Source organism: Muscardinus avellanarius (genome assembly GCF_963383645.1).
Source record: "Muscardinus avellanarius genome assembly, chromosome: 1".
In the NCBI taxonomy this organism is placed as follows: Eukaryota; Metazoa; Chordata; class Mammalia; order Rodentia; family Gliridae; genus Muscardinus; species Muscardinus avellanarius.
In genome coordinates this window covers 159,465,654-159,489,096 of record NC_137786.1, presented here as the reverse complement: position 1 = coordinate 159,489,096, position 23,443 = coordinate 159,465,654, and the positions used below count along the sequence as shown (strand labels likewise).

General features: G+C 33.5%; 1 protein-coding gene across 1 annotated transcript in view; it reads right to left on the bottom strand.

The window, feature by feature from the left end:
• Positions 1-23,443, bottom strand: part of SLC36A4 (solute carrier family 36 member 4) — a gene marked incomplete at both ends in the record, with an annotated part of 48,903 nt that overhangs the window by 3,576 nt on the left and 21,884 nt on the right. Inside the window, 6 exons of the mRNA XM_080695383.1 lie at positions 3,601-3,770; positions 9,538-9,707; positions 13,036-13,134; positions 15,685-15,912; positions 21,595-21,679; positions 22,414-22,509. Of these exons, the coding sequence (XP_080551509.1) occupies positions 3,601-3,770; positions 9,538-9,707; positions 13,036-13,134; positions 15,685-15,912; positions 21,595-21,679; positions 22,414-22,509 (848 nt within the window). The remainder of the gene's footprint in view (positions 1-3,600; positions 3,771-9,537; positions 9,708-13,035; positions 13,135-15,684; positions 15,913-21,594; positions 21,680-22,413; positions 22,510-23,443) is intronic.

The following is a 23,443-nucleotide window of genomic DNA, read 5'->3' as shown; positions in this document are numbered from 1 at the left end:
AAATATATAGAGTAACCGAAAGCCTTAAGATCAAGGTGACTCTGCCTGGGGCATTTCAGAGCAGTAAATATAGCACACTGGGTCTAACCAGCACCTCTGTCTCTTTCCTAAGTGCACAGTCCAGAGGCAAAGAGGCACCACCTGGCTAAGAAATAAGTTACTAGCCCATTGCCTTGGTAACACTGATAAGAACATACTAATACAAAATCTATTTAAAAGCCAGGGATGAAGAGGGGTCAGAGCTCCGTTTCCAGGCTCTCAAGCATGCAGGCATGTTGCTTTTTCTTCTCTTCTCTATTTCCTAGTGATTTTGTAATCAAGACTTGTTAAAGCTGTACCAAGCTGCCTATTAGCCTTAGTTTCCCTATTCACAAATCATAGTTGAATAAGAAAAAGAGCCCACAATGCCATTACAACCATAACAAAAACTAAAGCCTTAAAATTGTTTCAAAATCATAATCTAACTTCACATCTACAGAAACAAAGTAAGATAAGCCTTGATAAATAAAATGACTCTGGAGAAGCTGCAACTCTACAGTAGAAATACTTTATACAGTAAACTTTATGTCTCAAAGTTGTTTGTTATAGCATTTTAACATTTTCTGTAGGGAACTAAAAAGCATAATTCTCAATTGCAATTAGGACTTTTCATGATTTACTGAACATAACCACATTGTTGAGACATGACTCACCTACTTAAAATAGGTATCAGTGTAAAAATCAGGCCAGATAAGCATGACCAGAATCTTGCCGTTCAAAGTAACCTATTTACAATTCAGCTTTCTTTATTGATATTTTTAATAATTAAAGCTGTCACGTCACTAGTAAACCAAGTAAAATACTATTGCTAGAAACAATGTGGAAGAATAGCATATAACTTTAGAATTTATAGACTAAATGAAGTAGTATAATTTCAATATCATAAAGCTATATTTTAATGTTATGTAACCAAAAATATTTGCTAGTAAAAATACCTTGAAATATGTTATTTATGACAGTAGTAGACAAAAAAAGAGAATTATATACATTTTAGAAAAATCCAAAATATAATCACTCAAATGGGCAAAAAATAAACCTAAGATAGTTTAAGATAAGGATAATTTATTCATTACTTATATTCTCTACAGAATCATTAGAAATAAGTTTCCCTGTACCATCTGCAGACATTTATTTTAAATGTCTGATAAGTGATCATTAAATGAAGATATAAAACATTCTAGCCTGTTCATGTGACTCTCAGGCTCCTTTAACTGAATCTCAGAGTAAAAGATTTTTTAAAAGAAATGTATTTTCAAAATAGAAATGCCTTTTATCTATTAAGAAAAAGATTTTTACTGAAATTCTGAAATTATTTTTATTTATTCCAATAATCAAAATGCTAATAAAGTAATATATTTTAAAGTAATTTTTTCCTACTGAATGTTTCATTAAGCATCAGAGTATGGGTTCACTGACTTTATTCCTCAATATTGTTTCTCTTATTAATTGATATAACTCGTTCAAATGATTACTTGAAAAATAAGTTTTACAGTTTTCCAGCTTTATTTTTCTCTTTTCAAACAAATTGTAATACAATCAATTCTTTAAACATATACATAATTTGCATCCCAGACTGCTCAATGAAATTTATAGAGTTGAACAGTTCTAGGTCTATATTTTCTAACCCTAAATGGGCCAAGATGGTTATTAAAACCCCCTGCAGTCTCCAGAATGGTTTATTCCCCAGAACACCAGCACTGTTACCACCCTAGCAGGCTAGATCAGTGTTGTAATCATCCTTATATTTATGGTTATAATAATATTGACAATATGATCGTAACTTCCAGCTACTCTGCTGGTAGTTTGCTGAGGGTTATACTCCACTGAAATGCCATGAGAAGCCTTAACTTTATCTAATAGTTGAGGAAAGAAGGGATTAACTTTTAAGCAGTTGTAAGTTATTTCAACTTTAAAGAAAAACTGAGCACATTTATTTGCAGGAAAATGGAGAATACCATTCTAAGTGAGATAAGTCAAACACAGAAAGTCCAAGGTCATGTTTTCTCTCATATGTAAAAGAAAAAGAGAAAAAAGGAAAGAAAAGCAATCTCATGAAAACAGGAGAGAGACCAGAGTACTGGAAGGAGACTGAGGGAGGCAGAGAGAAGTGAAAAGAAACAGCCCAAATAATGCTATGTGTACATATGAATGTATCACTATGAGTTTCACTATTGTATGTAATTGTAATGCACTAATAAAAATTTTTAAATAATTCAGAAAAAAACTGAGCATACTTGCATACCTTTGAAATCTTGAGTCACAAACTCAATGATCCAGGTATAGAAGAAAAACTTTCATACTGAACCATGGTATATAACTTGCCTGAAGACTCTAGCAAGTAAGTAGTCTTCCTGAGTTTGAATTCTCAAGTCTGTGTGACACCAAAATTCACACTCCTTCCATAACACTCAACTCAAGCTGTTTCTCCAAAAGGCTCCAATGCCACCTTGCAGAGGCATTTTATAATGTGAAACTTTCATAAAAGATTATAGATATTTTTTAACATAGTAATAAAACAAGCCACTGAGCTGGGCATGGTGGTACACTCCTATAATCCCAGTACTTTGTAAGCTGAGACAGGAGGATCACAGGTTCAAGGTCAGCCTCAGCTAGTAGTGAGACACTCATCAATCTAGCAAGACCCTGTTTAAAAAAAAAAATAGGGCTAGGGGTGTAACTTGAAATGGTAGAATGCTCCTGGATTGAATCTCTGGTAAAATGAATAAATACATACATACATACATACATACATAAATACATATATATATGTGCATACATAAGCCACTGAAACTATTAAATAAATAAAACCCTTTCCTATTGGTAGTCATGGAGATTTTGTGCTGTTAAAAATGTCATCAAAAATAAAAAACCTAAGCGGGCTGGGCTGGTGGCTCACACTTGTAATCCCAGCATTTGGGAACTAAGACAGGAGGATTGAAGTTTGTGGACAGCCTCAGCTACTTAGCGAGGCTTTTCACAACTCAGTGAGACCCTGTTTCCAAAATAAAAAGACTAAAAAAATAAAAAAATAAAAATAAAAAACCTAAGAAAAACTAGAAACACAATAAAATATGTATCAACAACACAAGGAGGCCCTTATCAGCACTAATGTTATTTTTCAAAAATTTTTTTTTTTTGGTACTAAGTGTTGACCTAGTAGCATTTTTCCTCAAAGCTATGCCCCCAGCCTGATTTTATTTCTTTATTTGGAAACACGGTCTCACCAGGTTTCTGAGAACCTCACCATATTGCTGAGGCTGGCTTTGAACCTGCGATCCTCCATCTCAGCCTCCCAAGTACTGGGATTATAAGCATGTGCCACTACACCTGCCTCAAATTTTGGTTAGTTCTTTTAAGTGTGTTAAGACTGGATTTGTGGGTTTTTTTCTACCAATGCAGAAAAATCATAGCAACAGAAAAACAGAACTTTAATCCCCAAAATTTCACAGCTCAGTGAATAAAACTGTTTTATAAATATTAAAAATAATAATTTAAGTGGTTTTATTTTCAGAAATTCAATAACAAAAAATTACTTAGATATAAACATGTAGTGATACTTACAAGTAATACAAACCAAGACGGACCTTATCCCAAATTCAAAGATTTGCTTCCACTTGACATGAAATTTGGATATGACTCCAGGGATAATAATCTCTGCTGGAACATAGAACTGAATTGAATATGTCACAAAAATGCCAAAGGAATATAGGATTTTCACTAATTGATATAACCTGTTGAGAAAAAAAAGCAAAATTTAGTCTTTCTCAATATGAAGCTAGCTCTCTTCACTTTTATTTATAAAGGAAACAAGAAATCTAGAAAACAAACTTGGGCCAGAACCTACTAAAAATTTCTTTTCTTTTTGTAAAAGAAAGCCACTAATACCCACTAAGTTTCTAGATGGTATGTGGACAATTCACTTTGACAAGCTTGGAAGGTTTGAACACAGCATGCTAAGGTTTGGGATATAATATTAAAAAATTTTCATTTTGGACAAAGCCATTGTTTTGAAGTTATACTCAGCCCCATGAAAAGCTAATGTTTTTCAACTTTATTTTTAAAACTTGAGCATGCTCACATGCCTTTGAAGCCTTGAGTCATACATTGAATGATCTATGCACATAAAAAAAACTTTATACTGCATTCTAAGTTATAATTCTTCCTGTCTGAAAATCTTGGCATGTATGTCATTAGTTGCAGAAATTTCATGAATCTTAAGTCCAAAAAGAGGGCATCTAAATGCTTTCAACTTGCAAAGATCTCTAAATTATACAATCGACCTATGTTAAACTGCAATAATAAGGGAAATATTGTTGTCCAGTTATTATTTTGTTCAAGTATATTTATCTCTATGAAGCTTGGTGCTTCAAAATAACATAGTAATTCTGAGTGTTATAAATATTTCTAAGCCAAGTGTGGTGGCACACCTGTAATCCTAGTTCTTAGGAGGCTAAACCAGAAGGATCACAGGTTGAAGGCCAGCTACAGCAACTTAGTAAAACCTTGTTGAAAAATAAAAAATAAAAAAGCCTGGGGGTGTAGCTCAGAGCAAGTATGCCTCTAGTTTCAATCTCCAGTATCAAAAAATAAATAAATACTTTAGATTTTTAAAAATTGTTTCTTTTTTAACTTAATACATACTAATTGTCCATATTTATAGGGTATGCCATTGCAGTTAAGGATATGTATAAAGTGTGTGATGATCTTTGAATTTCTACATTGTAGATGTGCTTCTGTCAAAGTTAACTTTCATATTTTGATACATAATGATAAATTTGTCTAGCAAAAGAAATTTTTTTAAATATTGAAGATTATATTGGAAGTAAATGTAGAATCAGAGGTCTCAGATAAACATTATAGAACCTGCTTCCTTGAGTTACAGATGATAAATGTGTTGGTTTTTTTTTTTTTTTTTTTTACTATTTCCAATAATCAAAAGAAATAGCAAACCACCTTTGTAATTTTAGAAAACAAACTAAACAGAAAGCTGTGGATTGAATATGCAGCAGTATGGGCAGTGCTTAACACACATGTTCTCTTTCAGAAGAAACATCACCTATATCCACAATCTTCTCACTTAAGAGTTCTACTTTCCTAAGATTTTTATAAAAACCAAAGAGTTCTATGCAAGGAATATGACTCCACTTTTCATAAAATATTTAATAAGGATTCAAGCTTTCTTCTGCTGGCTTAAGTAGTAAGAATTATAAAGAGTTATTTAAACTGGCCAAGCAAAACGGAATCAAGTAAGTTTATCATTATAAAGTATCCAAGAGCTAGGCTCAGTGGCACATGCTTATAATCTCAGTACTTGGGAGGTTGAGACAGCGTATCAGAGGTTTGGCTAAGACAGGTGTAACAGAGGCTTAAGGCCAGCCTCAGCAACTTAGTGAGATCCTGTTTCAAAATAAAAACTAAATAGGTCTGGGGGGTATATCTCAGAGGTAGAATGCCCCTGAGTTCAAGTCTCAGAATATCAATATCTATCTCTCTCTCTCTCTCTCTCTCTCTCTCTCTCTCTCTCTCTCTCTCTCTCTCTCTCTCTCTCACACACACACACACACACACACATGTATGTATCTCACACACACACACACACACACACACACACAATCTCTCTCTCTGTCACACATCTCTCTCCTCTCTGTCACACACACATACACATATTTAGAAAATAAAAAGTATAAATAGACTTGAAAATATTACAAATAGCATAATTAGAAAAGAGAAAAGTCACTACAATATACCAATAAAAATAAATAAAAGAGAAGCCCTTTAGGTTATCAATAATAAATCTTAACTTAAAATTAGCTAAGGATGTTTTTCTCAGCTGGAGGCTTAAAAGTCAAATATAAATGAGCAAGTTATTGAAAATATGCAAAACTAACCAAAAGACAGCTGCTTCACATACTCTGATATTTAACTGTGGGTAACTAAATGAATATTCTCATTCGTTTATTATTGAAAAGAACATTTGTTTTTTTCTAATTATATTTTCACTTTCATGTTTTGAAAATGTGGTTAATCTTAAAATAAAATGCATTGTTTTGCATAGAAGTACAACAACTTTTATTGACATAAAACTAAAGTTATATAGGCTGAGAATCTGGTCATTAATACTATTCAATATTATTAACTAAATGCAATCACTCTTATGTGGTGTTATGCAGGACAAAAATAGAAATAAATGCTTTGGATCTTTTATTAAATCTTAATATTCATGATTAAATATATTATAAATAATTCTTAGGAACTACATACAGTTACTATGACAAATAATACTTCAAAAGAATAGAATGATTTGTGCTTTAAAATAAACCAGGCGTGGTGGCGCACGCTTGTAATCCCAGCGCTTGGGAGGCTGAGACAAGAGGATCACACAGGACAGGTTCAAAGCCAGCCTCAGCTATTTAGTGAGCCTCTCAGCAATTTAGTGAGACCCTGTTTCCAAATAAAGTATAAAAAAGGTCTTGGAGTGTAGCCCAGAGGTAGAAAAGCCCCTGGGTTCCATTCCTAGTACCACAATAAATAAATAAATAAATAAATAAATAAATAAATAAATAAAATCTTTATACTGGAAGCCAAAAATTTAGTATCTATATCTATAGCAACTATGGAGAATAGTACTACAAAGGTTTCCCCAAAACTAACATTAGATTGACTATACCATCCAGAAATCCCATGGCAGATTATATAACTAAAGAAAATGCAATTAACATGCCAAATAGATACCTTGTTCACTGTAGCACTATTAAGAATAGCCAGGATATAGAATAAACCTAAATGACCACCAAAAAACAAATGGATAAAGAAAATGTGGTAATATAGATACAACAGAATAATATTTAGCCATTAAAAGCATGAAATCCTGTCATTTCTGAAAGTATGGATAGACCTAGAGGGACATTATGTTAAAAGCAGTAAGTGAAGCACAGAAAGACCAACACCATATAATCTCACCCAGCAGTGGAATCCAAAGCAGCAGTTGAGAGTAGAATAGTGGTTACAGTGACTTGGGAAAATGGGGGTGGGGGTGAGAAGACCCCATCAATGGGTATAATGTTATTGTTTGATAGGAGAATAAGTTTGGGTGTTATGTGGCACAACAAGATGAATATAATTAACAATAATGCATCATCTCAAAATAATTAGAAGAGAGAAATCTGAATATTCTCATCATGAAAATACAAGTTTAAAGTGATCAACATGCTAATTACCCTGAGTTGATCACTACCTGTATACAGGAATCAAAACATTACACTGTACCTCATATATACATACAAATGTTATGTGACAACTAAAAAATTGAAAAATTATAAATGATAAGATACCTGTCAAGCTTAAAGTTATTATATTTAAGATTTAGTCTAAATGTTATTGGATTGTAAGAGGAAAAACTATGTCACCTATGTTCTATACATTTAATAGTACTGGAAAAGATGAACTATACTATCATTTTTTAGCACTGATTCTCTTACACTAAGCTATTTAAGCTTTTAGTCCTATTTACATTTGTTTCCTACTATGAAAAGTAAAAAAAGCATATTTGAAAGATATAAAATTATATAATCAACCATAATATGGATTAGTTAAATAAATGCTAAACAACTATACATCTTTGTAATCATGACTATCTGGAGACATATTTATAACATTTGAAACATGTTTCTACTTAAAATAAAATTTGTAAAATGTCATGTAAAGTAAAATTATGATTAAAAAAAGTATACTGCCCAATATTTAAATGAAGACTAAACTGTAGACAAACTCTCATCCAGAAGCTATAGAAAATATAATTTCTGGAGGTGGGTGTGATGGTGCATGCTTGTAATCCCAGTCAGAAGGCTGAGACAGGAGGATCACAGGTTTGTGGCCAGACTCAGACTTGTGAGGTCCTCCACAACTTAGTGAAACCCTGTTTCAAAATAATAAAGAATAAAAAATTAGGGCTGGATGTGTAGCTTGGAGGTAGAATGCCCCTAGGTTCCATCCCAGTACCAATAAATAAATAAATAAATAAATAAATAAATAAATAAATAAAATACAATTTCTGTTGTTGCTTTTCATTAAATTGGTGAGACTTTATCCAAATAGCTGAATGAGTAATATAAAATTAACCAAATCAGCAACTTAGAATTTATTCTTTTCATTTATCAAAACTAAGGTATCATTTTCCATTTCATAGAAAAAGGAATCAGCTTTCATGATAATCACTATCAGTACCTTTTTAAATTTTTGAAACACCAACTTCTGAAAGAAGGAAAAATCAATATATCACTTCACTTAACAAAATATGGTTCTAATATTAAAGAAAACGCTGCCGGGTGTGGTGGCGCATGTTTGTAATTCCAGTATATGGAAGACTGAGACAGGAAGATATCAATTTGCGGACAGCCTCAACTACTTAGTGAGCTTCTCTGCAACTTAGTGAGACCCTGTTTCAAAATAAAGAATAAATAATAAGGCTGCGGGTGCCGTTCAGAGGTAGAGTGCCCATCTCCAGTACCACAAAAACAAAACAAAAACAAACAAAAAAACAAAAAAACACTAAGATGCACCAGTTTCGTCATTTATTAGTCTCAACTGAATTCTAGAAATACTTGAGATACATACAATATAAAGCTGACTAGTAAAGTAGTGAGGAACATAAATGATAGAATGAATGTATATATATTATATATATATATATAGTACTGAGGGTAGAACTCAGGGGCTTTTTACCCCTGGGCAATACTCCCAGACCTATTTCATATTTTATTTAGAAACAGGGTCTCACTAAGTTGCTGAGAGCCTCACTAGGTAGCTGAGGCTGGCTTCGAATCTGTGCAATCTTCCTGTCTCAGCCTCCTGAGCGTGGGGATTACAAGTGTGTGCCACCACGCCTGGCTATATATATATATATATACACATACATACATACATATATATATATTTTTTTTTTAAACCAGGAACCCATTATATCTGTTTCTTGGCATTAAAGATGGTTATTAATATTCTTATTAAAGTATGTCCCTATCAAAATAACCAGTGTTTTGCTCTTATAGTTGTCTCATACTTAAAACAACTTAAATTTTTAATTCTTTTTTTTTTTTGGTGGAACTGGGGATTGGAAGGAATTATTCTACCTCCAAGTTATATCCTCAATCCTATTTTTTTATTCTTTATTTTGAAACAGAGTCTCACTAAGTTACAGAGGGCCTCACTAAGTAGCTGAGGCTGACCACCAACCCACGATCCTCCTGTCTCGCCCTCCCAAGTACTGGGATTACAAATGTGTGCCACCACACCCAGCTAATCCTTTTTGTAAAAAATCACATAGGTGTCCATAAATTCATAGATGGTCTCCTCTGAGAACTGTGAAAAATTTTAGGTTACACAAATAAAGAAATCACAGTAAATAAATGTTTAAGTCATAAATCCAAAAATAAACCTTTAACATTGAGTACTGGAATCTTAAAATAAATATAAACTTGAATTAATAAGCTCATATCTACCTACCATATATCCTGGGGAAGATTTAAAGTTATGCTGCCTTTAATTTCATCACCAAAACACATATATCCTAAAGTAGCCAATGATATATACAAAGTTGTAACAATTCCCATGCCAATATTCAATGCCTGAGGAAAGCGTTTTGAGTCTTTCATTTGGTTTTCCAATGGAAGGACCTAAAAATAAAATAATTTTAAAGGGAATATAAGTACTTCAAAAATAACAATGTCTCATACATACAAATTGGTCTTTTTATAGTCTATATGTAAAATCTTCTTTCCTTTAAAACAACACCTAAACAGGGCATAGTAACACACACTTGTAATCCCTGCACTTGGGAGGCTGAGACAGAAGGATCATAGTTTGCAGCCAGCCTCAGTTACTTAGTGAGGCCCTTTGCAACTCAGTGTGACACTGTTTCAAAATAAAGAATAAAAAATAGGGCTGGGGGTATAGCTCAGAAGTAGAATGCCCCTGGGTTCCATCCCCAGTACTGCAAAAAAATAAAAAAATAATAAAAAATAAAAAACCCTAATTCTTCAAGTATTTTTCTATGTATTTTTACACTACAATTTTTTTAATTCTTAAAAAGATTTAAAAATCAACTCTTACCCAGAAAAACTATGTTTTTAAATAGTCTTTATTTTGGAATGATTTTAGACTTACAAAAAAGGTTCAAAGGTAATACTGAGAGTTTCCATATGCCTTGACAGTTTCCCTTATAGCTTGCATTTTACACTGCCATGTGACATTTGCTACAACTGTCAACCAATATTTATGCATTACTAGTAAGTCAACTCAAACCTCATTTAGATTTCATTAGTTTTCCCACTACTGTGCTTCTATTCCAGGTCTCATCCAGGATAATGAGCTGCATTTTTTCACCTGCTTTTCCTTGGTCTCCTCTGGTCTATAACTGTCGCTCAGTCCTTCCTTGTTGTTCATTGTGTTAACATTTGTGAGCGGTGCTGGTTAGCTAATTTGCAGCTTTTTTTTCCTCCCTTTTTTTTTGGGGGGGGGTTGTCTAATGCTTTTCTTGTGACTAGCCTGTGAATATAGGTTTTAGAGAAGGATTCTGGGGAAACAGAGTCCCTTCTCATCACATATGCTATATACCATCATGATTTCTGCCTGGTGAGCTCATTTTGATCATTTGCTAAGATAGATTGCCAGGTTTCTCTGCTGCAAAAAGTTATTCTTCTTTCCTACTCATCATGCTCTTTTTACTGAAAGCAAGTCTCTAAACCCAGCTCCCACTTCAAGGGCTAATGGGGAATTAACTACACCTCCTGGAGGGAGGAGTCTATATGTCTCTTGGGGTTCTGCTCCATGTAATTATGTTTAATCATTTATTTATATTAGCACAGATATAAATTTGTCCTATGCACTGAATTATAATCCAGTGATTTTATGCATTTTGCCACTCATTGCTTAGATCTTGGCCATTTTGAATTCTAACAGGATGGCTCTTATGTTCCTGTGACATGCCACCATTCTTTTAGTTTTGAGCACTTCCTTAGTTTTTGGTAATTCAAAACACTCCAGATTCATCTTGAATTTCTTTGCTTCAACCCTAAAATCAGCCATTTAACTCCTTTTGTTGGAGAATGGTATTTAGAAATCAAGACCTGGGTGCTAAGTGTGCCTGTTGCTAACAGGTGTTACTGCCTGCAGGCCCTATCAGAAGAAAGGGCTAGGAAACATATGCACATTTACTAACCCATATATGTACACTTCTATAACTATTTGTGTATCTGTATCTACTGTAAATTTTAGTGGGGCTAATAATTTTCATTGTGTAAAAAACAGAACTTTTAAGGAAAATTAAAAAAGACTAATCTTCAGAACATATACTTAGAGCTTACAGTGAAAAAACACTATGTAATAAAAACAGCATAAATTCACTGAATGCATAGAGCAGGCAGGTATTCTAAATGCTTTGCAAGCAGCATCTCACACAATCCTCAGAACAGCTCTACAAGGTATTATCTCTGACGTTATCCCAACTTTTCATATTTTGGTTTCATATGGACACACTAACTGCTAACAGTAGAAAAGAGAGCAGAGGATGGCGTGGATTCTTTTGAGACCATCCAGAACTGAAATATGGGGTTGTTTAGGAATGATGCCAATGCAGCAAAAAAGGAAATCAAAGTTCTGAGGCTTCCCCTGTGTCATGTGACATTACAGATATACAATCTTCTTTATGGAACAGATTTGATAAATAGGAAGGAAGAAACAACATGCCTGGAATTACTCATTGGAATGGAGAATCAAAGACATAATTAGAACTGCTCTTGTAATGTTTTAAGCTTAAGAAACTAAAAGTAGCTGAGTGTGGTGATGCACACTTGTAATCCCAGCATTTGGGAGGCTGAGACAGGAGGATCGTGGTTCAAGGACAGCCTCAGCTACTTAGTGAGGCCCTCTGCAACTCAGTGAGACCCTGTTTCAAAATAAAGAATAAAAAGTAGGGCTGAGGGTGTAGCTCAGAGGTAGAATGCCCCTGGGTTCCATCCCCAGTACCACAAAAAAAAAAAAAGTAAAAGTAAGACTAAAAGAAAATGAAAAAGTTGGTTGTGGGTAAGAAAGTCTATGTCTGATTTTGAAGTTGCTGAGTATGACATGCCAGAGAAACAAAGCTTAAATGGAAATGTCCAGTAATTAATCAGATATTAGAACTCACTATCTAAAGACAAAAATTAAAATCTACAGTTATGTCTGCAATAGAGATAACTAGATCTGTGAGAATTCTCTAAAGAATTCAGACAGTAAAACCCTCAGGAAAACAGGTTAAAATTGTCTTTCAGACAATTTTATTTTGGTTTTGTTCCCATACCAAGCCATCAGACTATGGAAGAGAGAAGACAGAAATATTCTATTTTTCCCACATCTATAAATTCTAGGCCATAAATAAACTTGAAGAATCTTGAATGGAAATATTTAGAATCCTAGAACCCTTATAATACTTACATCTTTTAGAATTAGCTTTTTGATAATACAGTTTCTCAAACAAATATTATATACACAAATATATAAACATGTAAGGAGAATTTATATTGGATTTATAAAAAAGTTATTGTTATATAACTTTGTAACTATTTCAAGTCCCCAAATAACCAAGTCTATAACATATGATGTTTGGGATGTTCTTCAATATGTGGGATATAGATAAAACAAAACCAGATGTGAGTTACATTTCTGAAGCTGAGTGATGCTTACATAGGAGTTCATTATACTACTCTCTAATTTTGGGTAGTTTGAAATTACCATAAAAAAATTAATATCAACTAATATAATTTATTTTGCAACTTAAAAAAAGAGTAAGAAGGCCTAAGTGATATGTCTAAACTTAAGCTCTGAGTGGAAAAACTGAACTATAACCCAAGTCTATACCAAACTAAAAATCATATTCTAGAAATAAAGGACGCTGAAACAAAAAAAGAAAATCATGTGTTTTTGTGTTGATTTAAGATTCTAAAAATAATACAAACTAAATCTTACCACTCCTATGCCTTCAAAAGCAAATACTGCAGTACCAAGAAAAAGTGGGTATTTTCTCCAACCAGCCACTATTGGAAGGTTATGAGGATCTGGCATGTTCTGCAGAAATAAAGAAAGAAAAATAAGACAGGTTACACCTTTATTTAAAAAAAAAAAACTTAAAATGGCAAAATCATATTCTCCTGAGCTTCACACCAGAAAATATGGGTTATAAAAGTGAATGTTTCTTTCAATAAACATTGTAAGCATCTTATGTTAAATGTAGCTAAGCTGTTAAGATTTAATTGCCAAAGCAACTGTTTCCCTTATGCCCACACATTCCACCTAAGCAAAATTCACTTTATTACCTATTTCCACCTGTAAATTCCAGGCTGTGCAAACTGGATATGGCTCCTGCCATAATAGGAAATATATAAGCATACTCAGGTCTGAGCTAAGAGCAGCTATCAACCATTGCTATTGGTGCTCAGGAGAAATTCATTCTCTATTGTCATTGCTCTTTCTGTGTTTCAATGTTTACTCTTACCTGATAGTTGTTACTGCCCTTATTATTTATCTGTACATGACCTGACTGGGTTTTATTACATGGCAGTGATTCATAACCTCATTTCCAATTCTCACAAGCAGGACAAACTCAGAGATGAAACCTCTGTTCAAAATCTCAGACTCCACAATGACCACTTCTTCCAAATACCCAAGTCTGCTCCCTAATTCCTCTCCACCCTGCATTCTACTATGCCTTACTGACTAGAATTCAAGACCAAGGAAAAAAGGTGAACAAAGCAATTGAAGTATGAAGGGTTAGATTACTCGATACTGCTAAACTGTTCAAGACAAGCAAAATGCAATTTCAGTTCTCCATGAATCAGCTCATGCTGTTCCCTCTACCTAGGGAACCACCTTTTTCTTCCCACTAAGGCTTACTTGTTCAGCTAAGGGGCTGTGAACTCCAGAAAGCTGTATGTGATCTTCACTGTTGTTCCCTTACACTCTTATATGCTATGATAGAAAATATATGTTTGGAAATTCAAAGACGAGGGGAGGCCTTGGGGGAAAAGAATCACAGACACAGCATAAGAGTTTGTAATGAGTCAATAATGAAGATTTCATAACAAATTACCTTAGAAGCAATATATAAGATAGATTAGATTAGAAAATAATATAACTGAGATCTCAATCTTTTTTTGGGTCACTGGCCCTTTCTTTGAGTGTGTGGTATTCAAGATTGATCCTTTGGGCATTCTACCTCTGAGCAACACCCCAGCCCTTTATTACTTTTTGTTTTGAAACAGAATCTGGCTAGGTTGCTGAGAGTCTTGCCACATTATTGAGGCTATTCTTGAACCTGTGATCCTCCTGTCTAAGCCTCCCAAATACTAGGATTACAGGCATGCACCAACATACCCAGCTTCAATGACCTTTTTGAGAGAAGAATGCCATACTGGAGCCTGGCAGAAAAGTATACATTATATGTAATATTATATATAAATAATGTGTATAAAATAATTACAGCAGATATAATTTTATAAAAAATTCTGATTTTCAGATTCACTGAATTTCAAGAGTTTATTTTCAAAGAAGCTAGCCTACCCAGACCTGGTGGCACATGTCTAACATTCCCAGTAGCTGGAAGTCTGAGACAGTAGGATCACAGTTTTGACAACAGTCTCAGCAAGTAATGAAACTCTCAGAAACCCAGCAAGACCCTGTTTAAAAATAAAAATAAAATAGGAATGGGGGTGTAGCTCAGATAAAATGCCCCTTGGTTCAATCCTTAGTACTGATAAATAAACAAACAAACTTGGTTGATAATTCTCAGAATAGACAGTGAAATCAGTTCAGGGTTTTGCATATACTTCAGATAATAAGGCTATACTTGTGTAGCAACAGATGATTGAAGCAGTGGGAGCAAATAAAAGTGCCAAGTACAAAAAAAATATAGAATTAGCCAGGCGTGTTGGCACACACTTGTAATCCCTGTGCGTGGGAGGCTGAGACAGGAGGATCGCACAGGTTCAAAGCCAGCCTCAGCTACGGAGTGAGGCTCTCAGCAACTTAGGGAGACCCTGTTTCCAAATAAAATAGAAAATAGGTCTGGGAGTATAGCCCAGAGGTAGAAAGCCTCTGGGTTCCACCCCCAGTAACACACACACACACACACACACACACACACACACACACACATATATAATTACATACACAGCCATCCCTCTGGTTCAAATCTTAAAGGATAAATAATATACTTACACTTAAGGATTTGTTTCATGTGACCCTCTATACTAAGAGCACAATCCTAAATCTCACAAGGTCCCTTTAAGATTTGAACCCTCTGACTGGTTCAAATCTTAAAGGATAAATAATATACTTACACTTAAGGATTTGTTTCATGTGACCCTCTATACTAAGAGCACAATCCTAAATCTCACAAGGTCCAACACCCACCTGATTATGAAGCCTGTGTTTGTCATCTCTGTCATTCCCTTTCTAATTAATAACATCTACCCAAAAGAAATTGACATTTACTGCTTGTCTACTGTGTACCACATATGTAGTTAAGGGATTTTATATAACATTAGTTTTACCTCAAAGTAAACAGTTTTCTTTATATAAGAAACATATGACATTTATTTAAAAACATGTTATACTTACCCTAACAATGTACTGGTAAATTATCACAAGACTGATAGCCATGGAAACATTCGCAAGGAATGAAAGTACAAACAGATTCTTTAGCTCACGAATGAAGACCAAAAGAAGTATAAATGGAAGAAGGCAAAGCATATATATCCTTAGATCAATACTTCTTCTCTCACATGGATTTGATGAGTTGGTACTATTTGAAACAAATACTTTACTCTCCAGGAATCCTTCATGAACCTATATAGGATTACCAAGGAAACAAGGAAGGAGGAAAAACATCTATGAAACTGTAATCATAAAAGAGAGATTAAAAAAGTTATAATCTATATATTCTATGAAAAATTCCTATGGCATACATACTGTATGATAAAATACTTACATTTTTTCAAGATACTTTGGCTTCCTAGAAATATATATAAAGTATAAGAATAATTACAGTAAGTTAAACTTCTTTGCAAGATACCTTTTTTATCATGCTGTGAAAAAATTCACTGGAAAAGTATGAGGATGGATTTACTAATTTCTTTCAAAGTGTTGTGACTACCAAACACAAGATCCCTACAAAGGCTCATCAAAACTGGTAGCACATGGTTGCTACTCCAGGTTACTTTCTTCAGAGCAAGGGGAAAAAGCTCTAAGCACCTCTCACAGTAGTCAAAGTAAAATTTAAAAATCATGGTATAACTTTAAAACTTGTATAAAGTAACTTTTTAAGTTATTATCACTATTAATAATCACTAAGAATCATATATGACCAGATTCTAGATAATTTTTGCTAGGCCAAAAATACCTGTAATATAAATCAACTTAACTTACAACTTATTCACCTACTTCTATAACACTATTTTGAGATTTCAAAAGAAATACAATGACTTATAAGCTCCATATGTGAAAAACTGTTTCTGATTCAATTAGTCATATAATTTATTAAAATAGAAATGAAATTATAGAGGACATTAGAAACAATTTTAAATACTTATAGCTCAAGCAAATCATACTATAATTTAAATACCAATGAAAACTATTTGCCACCAAACACTTTAACCTTAACCTCATTTGAACACACTATGTGTGTGGATACGTGTGTGTGTGTGTGTGTGTGTGTTGCTGAAGATTGAGTCTAGGTGCATTTTATCTCTGAGCTACACCCCTGCCCTATTTTATTTTTACTTGGTTCTTTCTAAGGTACTGAGAGAGCCTCACTAAGTTGCTAAGGCTGCCTTCAAACCTATGATCCTCCTGTCTCAGCCTCCCAAATATGGGGAATACAGGTATGGCCACCATGCCTGGCTTAGATACATGCATTCTTAAGAAACACACCCTAAACAGGGCATGGTGGCGCACGCTTGTAATCCCTGCACTTGGGATGTGGAGACAGGAGGATTGCGCAGGTTCGAAGCCAGCCATGCTGGCTTAAGAGACCCTGTTTCCAAATTTTAAAAAAGAAGTATAAAAATAGGTCTAGAAGTGTAGCCCAGAGGTAGAAGGGTTTCCAGGAACCCCAGTACCACCAAAAAAAAAAAAAGAAAAGAAAAGAAAAAGAAAAAGAAAAGAAATACACCCTATAATTATAACAGCTGTATTCTTTTAGTACTGTATTATGTACTGAACTACATACTTTATATACCTTTCATTTAATCCTCCAAATGACTCCCAGAAATAGGCTATGGTATTGATTGCAATTCAAACTAAAGGAAACTGTGGCTTACAGAAGGGTGAAAACTTGCATAATATCAAGTCAGTAAGAGGTGGTTCTAGGAGTCAAGCTCAGGCCTCAACTTCTGATAGATATTAACCTGACCAAAATATTGCAACCTGAAGAAGGGTGCTCGGCCTCCACTCTGGCATCTTTCTTTGAATGTACTGAGTTTTACAAAGACAACAAGTCAGAAATTTAAAAATAAATTTGGATATGCTTAATAGTTCAAGTGTTTATTTACTTTAACACTTACAATCCCCTATAAGCAATGTTTAGTATCACTATGAATGTACTCAGCATCTCAGATGGCAAAAAAAATTATCTACTAGAATTTTTAAGCTACAGAGATCATTTTAACTCATACTGGACTAACAAACTCTCAAACTACACTATACACCATTTAAGAAATGACTGCGCATCATTTTCATGTAACTGGCCACTAAAACCTTGTATTTTATTTTCTGCAATTTGAAAATGAAACAAAATTATTAATTTACATTACTTGGCTTTAAAAAAGCTGTTTCATTGAAGCTCAATATTCTCAGAGACCAAATTCTTTGGAGCCAACTAATTCTTATCAAAGCAGTACCTCTGATAATTAGATTAAGTAATGTCCAAAGTTAAGCTCTAGCAAAAATTCCTAGCAAGAGAAAGGGAGTTCTGTAAACAATTGCTGAAGGGTTGTTTGAATTATTAAGTGCTTGGGAATTTAAAATTAGCTCTATCACAAATGTCTTATATATTTTAGCATTCTTTGACAGAAAGATGGCTATAAAAATTCTCATAATTAAAAAATACAATACAATAAAAATATAGATACATACCTAGAGCAAGATTCAGGTAAACATTTGAGTCCTTTGGTGCCCTCTAGAGACAGAGATGGGCTAAGAGGACTTCCTATGGTCTCACATGTTTACCAAAATGTAAAACACTGGAATAAATATTATGAAATAAAATTACTAAATTCAATTGTTCCATTTAGAGCTCAAATTTACTAAACCCACTACAATGACCCAGTAATTTAATGGTAAAAATTCCAAAGGCAGGCTATGCTGTTTAGTAAAGCTAAGTGGAGAATTAAAAATGATAATTCCCTAGATTTGAATACTGTTTTATATACAAAGCCTTTCACAAACCTATTGACAATCAAGTTTATGAGGCACAAAAGAATATTTTGTTACTATTTCCATTTTACAAATAAGAAAGCAAGGCTTCTCCAGAGATAAGGGGTCTCACCCAATATGTAAGTTAAAATTAAAGCAAGACTTTTATCAATAGAATTTACTATCACTACATAGTTTCCCCTTATAATACTCTTTCCCCACTCTCCATTGCCATATACAGTGTTATAAACTATCTAAAAGTTTTTTGAGCATCTTAGAATAAGAACAGAGGAATGACTATTGTCTGGAATCATTAGAAGTACTAGAGTTCTCCCCCGCCCCCCAACCGTCTTAATAGGAGCAAGAATGGCCCTCTGATAGTCACAGAGCAGGTTTCCACATCTGTATAGCAAGAAAACTCTCAAAGGAGTTAATGAAATATTGTATTTTCAGTTTCAAATAGATTAAACCAGTAACAATCTCACAATTTTTAATTATAACAGCATTAACTAATTGGTAAGGTTAAATTAACCAGCGTGTGCACTGCTGCATACTACTATCAAATGTACAGGAACATCTATGCAGAGAGTGAAAATCTCTGCACTCATGCTGCTTCAGTGACCATCTACCTGTTGTGCTCAGGCAACATGTTCACTGTTGCTTTCAACTATTCTAAAGGCTGACTGCATGATTTTTTCCATGTTGCTCTTAATGCCTCAAAAAGACTTTCATCTATTTACAGCAGGCCTTCTCTTTACCTATTTCATAGGAAAAAAATCATCCAAAGCTTTTAGACTTTCATTTTCTTCACTTTTTCTTTGTCATATGTACTGTTTTATATACAAAGCCTTTCACAACCTATTGACAGCTGAGTTTATGAGGTACAAAAGAATATTTTGTTACTATTCCCATTTTACAAATAAGGAAGAAAGGCTGTCCAGAGGTAAGGCTTGTCCACACATATAAATACATATAACTAAAATCTGACAATATCTTAAACAATGATAAGTAATTCATATATTAGGTGACAACTCTGACAGATCTAAGTTTTAGTTAATTTCACATGACTTAGGGCACATTACTTGTGTTTTATGATATTACTTCAAAAAATTAGCACAGAAATATTATACAATCATTTTAAAGATTAAATGATACCATAGCTTATAAAATATATAACTTCAAGGCTTTATCAGCATTATTCATAGATTCAAACAGACCTTGTTGGTAACTCTCTTAGGGAACATTAGAAAAGATATAGCACTACTGGGTTGCACAATCCTAGAAAGGTACTATTTTCATGTATTCTATATAAATTATTGGTAAGATTGTATATCTTATCAGCTATAGACCACTAACAGCCTCATAATGAACTACAGTCCCAGAAATATGCAACTGGGGAGTTGAGTAGTTGTATAATCCAAAGCATGGCATCTATAATGAGTAACACTAATGAAATCATTGACACTTTATTTTGATAAATAAATATAAAATAATGAGTAAAAGACTAGCAAGTAGATATGAGCAGTATGGAAGAGGTAGAAAAGAGTAATTAAAGTTAATTATAATTCTGTTTATATTTATTTGTTTCTCTCATGAGGCTTGCAGTCTAGTTGTAATAATTAATTTGCAAGTTAACTTTAAAACAGTAAAATCAAGGCTGTTTTTTAAAGCCAGAAATAAAAAATCAATAAATTCTAACAAAGATGAAGTAAAAGATGACATTGAGGGACAACTAAGAAAGGTTTCACCCAACAGATGACAGTAAACCTAGGTTAGAAACTTTTCCAGATACAAACAAAGCTTATAAATGCTAAGACACTGAACAAAATACTGATCTGAATAGCAAAGCTCTGATTACTAATTGTGATCCTTTAAGAAAACCCTTTTATTTCTCTAAGAAAACTACATGAACTCTTTTAACATTAAACATTCTAAGCTTGTGGCTCAAATATAACATACAAAGAGTCAATATCAGGGGTTAGCAATCTACAGCCTGGAGACAAAATCTGGCCTACCATCTCCTTTTGCATATAAAACTGTACTGGAAAACAGCTGTATATATTTGTTTATATACGGTTGTCTATGGCTGAATTGAGCAGTTGCAACAGAGACAATATAGCCTACAAAGTGGAAAGTCCTTATTTATGTGACACTTTGCCAAAAAAGTTCACCAGTTATTGGTCTTAATATAAAATGAAGCACGCTTTCTACATAGAAAAGAGTAAAATGCATATTTACATATGTAAAGATTCTTTAGAAAACATATTTGCATCATCATTCATTAAAAAACCTATATGACAGCTTTAGATGTTACTGTGTAGTTTTATTGCACTATATGCATTCATATTACTAAATGTTACCAACTGAAATAATGATTAAAGAGCAAGGAATAACAAAAATAATTCAAATGTGCTTTGGTGTTGCTTTGATGGGATTTTTTTTTTTTTTTTTGTACTGGAGATGAAAGCCAGGAGCATTCTACCTCTGAGCTATATCCCCAGCCCTATATTTTATTCTTTATTTGGAAACAGTGTCTCACTGAGTTGTAAAGGGCCTTACTAAGTAGCTGAGGCTATCCATATACCACAATCCTCCTGCCTCAGCCTCCCAAATGCTGGGATTACAAGCATGGTGCACGCCCAGATTGGTAAGAATTTTTACTTCAGTGCTTTTCATATTAGTTCAAATACACTGTCAATCTCCACACTAAGGATTTAAGCTACCTCCTCTTAAAGAAAACCTCCATAATATGGGGAGAATTACAGAAAACTATACATTTTAAATAAAGTATCTTTTTAAATAAGGGCAATAATTACTGAATTTTAGTAATGAATGCTCACTTTATCACCTCATTCTTTTAGATTGCTAGCTAAAATCTAAATTTGAAGTAACTAAGAATCAGTAAATTGTGACATGTTCTGATCTGAAAAAGCAAGCATTATTATAATCATGTCAAGGATAGTAAAATCAACAGCAGCAGAAATCCAACCTGCAAAAGAAAGGACTAAAGAAAACTCTACAGATCTTTTACGAAAGAAACAAATTTTCATTTTCAACCATGGCTTCTATAGAAAAAATATGATGTTGCACACAGGGCATTAGGAGAAATATACTCACTTGTTTCACATTTTCGGCTAAGAAGACAAAATAAACACTACAGAATCCCAGCTGTGTTATCACCAGAAAAAAGTCAACCATACTCCTAAAAAGAGATATCCACAGTAAGTTGTCAGTAAGAGAGGATGAAATGTCAGTAGATTTTATTTCTCTTTTTAATAATAAAATAATTTTATGCTAAAATTCAGGTGCTCATAACAATGAGCAACCACCTAATCGTAACTTTATTTCAAATAATAAAATTGCAACATTTTTCTTTTTTCCTTTATTGAAAAAATTATTGAACATGACAATGTCATTATTTGGCCAGGCCCTTTATAAAAATTATTTGATTTAATTACTGTAAGAATCCTAGAAATTATTATTATAAATTAATTTCATAGCTGGGTGTGGTGACACACATTTGTAATTACAATACTTGAAAGGCTGAGACAGAAGGATCACAGGTTTGCAGCCAGCCTCAGCAACTTAATGAGGCCCTCTGCAACTTAATAAGACCCTGTTTCAAAATAAAATAGGGCTAGAGGTGTATGCAGTTCAGAAGTAGAATGCAACTGGGTTCAACCACCAGTACCATGAAAAAAAAATAACTTATTAATTTCATGATGAGAAACCCAAACCCAAATGATGAATAATTTGACCAAGGTCATACTAAGATAATGAGTTGATATTTGACCCAAATCTGTCTACTTCTAAGTTATTTATTCTTTTACAGCTTTTAAACACTTTTGTTTTTGTGTCTTATCAGATTAAAATAGTTAAAATTAATATAATTTAATAACTGAATAACTGCATATTAAAAACATAGGAAGTACTTACCGTCCCCATGCTGCTTGCTTCTGAAGACAACTCCAAGGACTTATTTCCATGGCAAAACTCATAGTGTCACTGTAACCTAAGGTTGACTTTTTAAACCTGCAATTTAATGACATACATACATAGAAAAAAAATATTAAGTTGGTCTATAAAACCATACCTTGAAAAGAATATTAGGTAAATAAGAATTAATAAATGTAGGGCTAGACACTGACTTGAAATTTCAAAATTTGAAGATCTGCATATTCCTAAACCTGTCTCATAAAACTTAAAATTTTTATTTGCCTTTTTCACCAGCGTATTAATTTTTATCTACTGCTAATGATTATAAATCTGGAGAGTTTAGATTTTTAAACTATCTGTGTTTCACTGTTTTAAATATTTCAAACACCAAAAAATGTCAAATATATTGTTCATATCTAAACTACTCTATCTCAAGAATAGCATTATTTAACAATATTATATATGGCTCTACAATACTTTCACACATTAAATATTTAATTTAAATCTTCAATATACTCCCATGAGATTAAAAGTATTTCTCCATTTTCTCTCTACTCTTTGTTCCAAGTATGCATTGTTATTTAAATATAACAAATAGTTTTCCAGTTTTATCTTATTTTATTGGTTTTGGTTTTTTGGGGGTTTTTTTTGTTTTTTTGGTACTGAGGGGTGGAACCTAGGGGCTTTTCTACTTCCGGGCTATACTCTAAGACCTATTTTATACATTATTTGGAAATGGTTCTCACTAAGTTGCTGAGAGCCTCACTAAGTAACTGAGGCTGGCTTTAAACCTGTGTGATCCTCCCGTCTCAGCCTCCCAAGTGCTGAGATTATAAGTGTACACCATCACGCCCAGCTCCAGTGTTTTTATTTTATTTTTAATTTTTTATTGGTGCATTATATTCATACATCATAATGGGGTAAAACACTTGTGTGGACATACATGTACTCATCGCCCATTTAACCCCTACCCAATTCCCACCCCTTTCCCTCCCTATCCCTGCTTCCCATGCTTGGCTTAGTGGTTGAC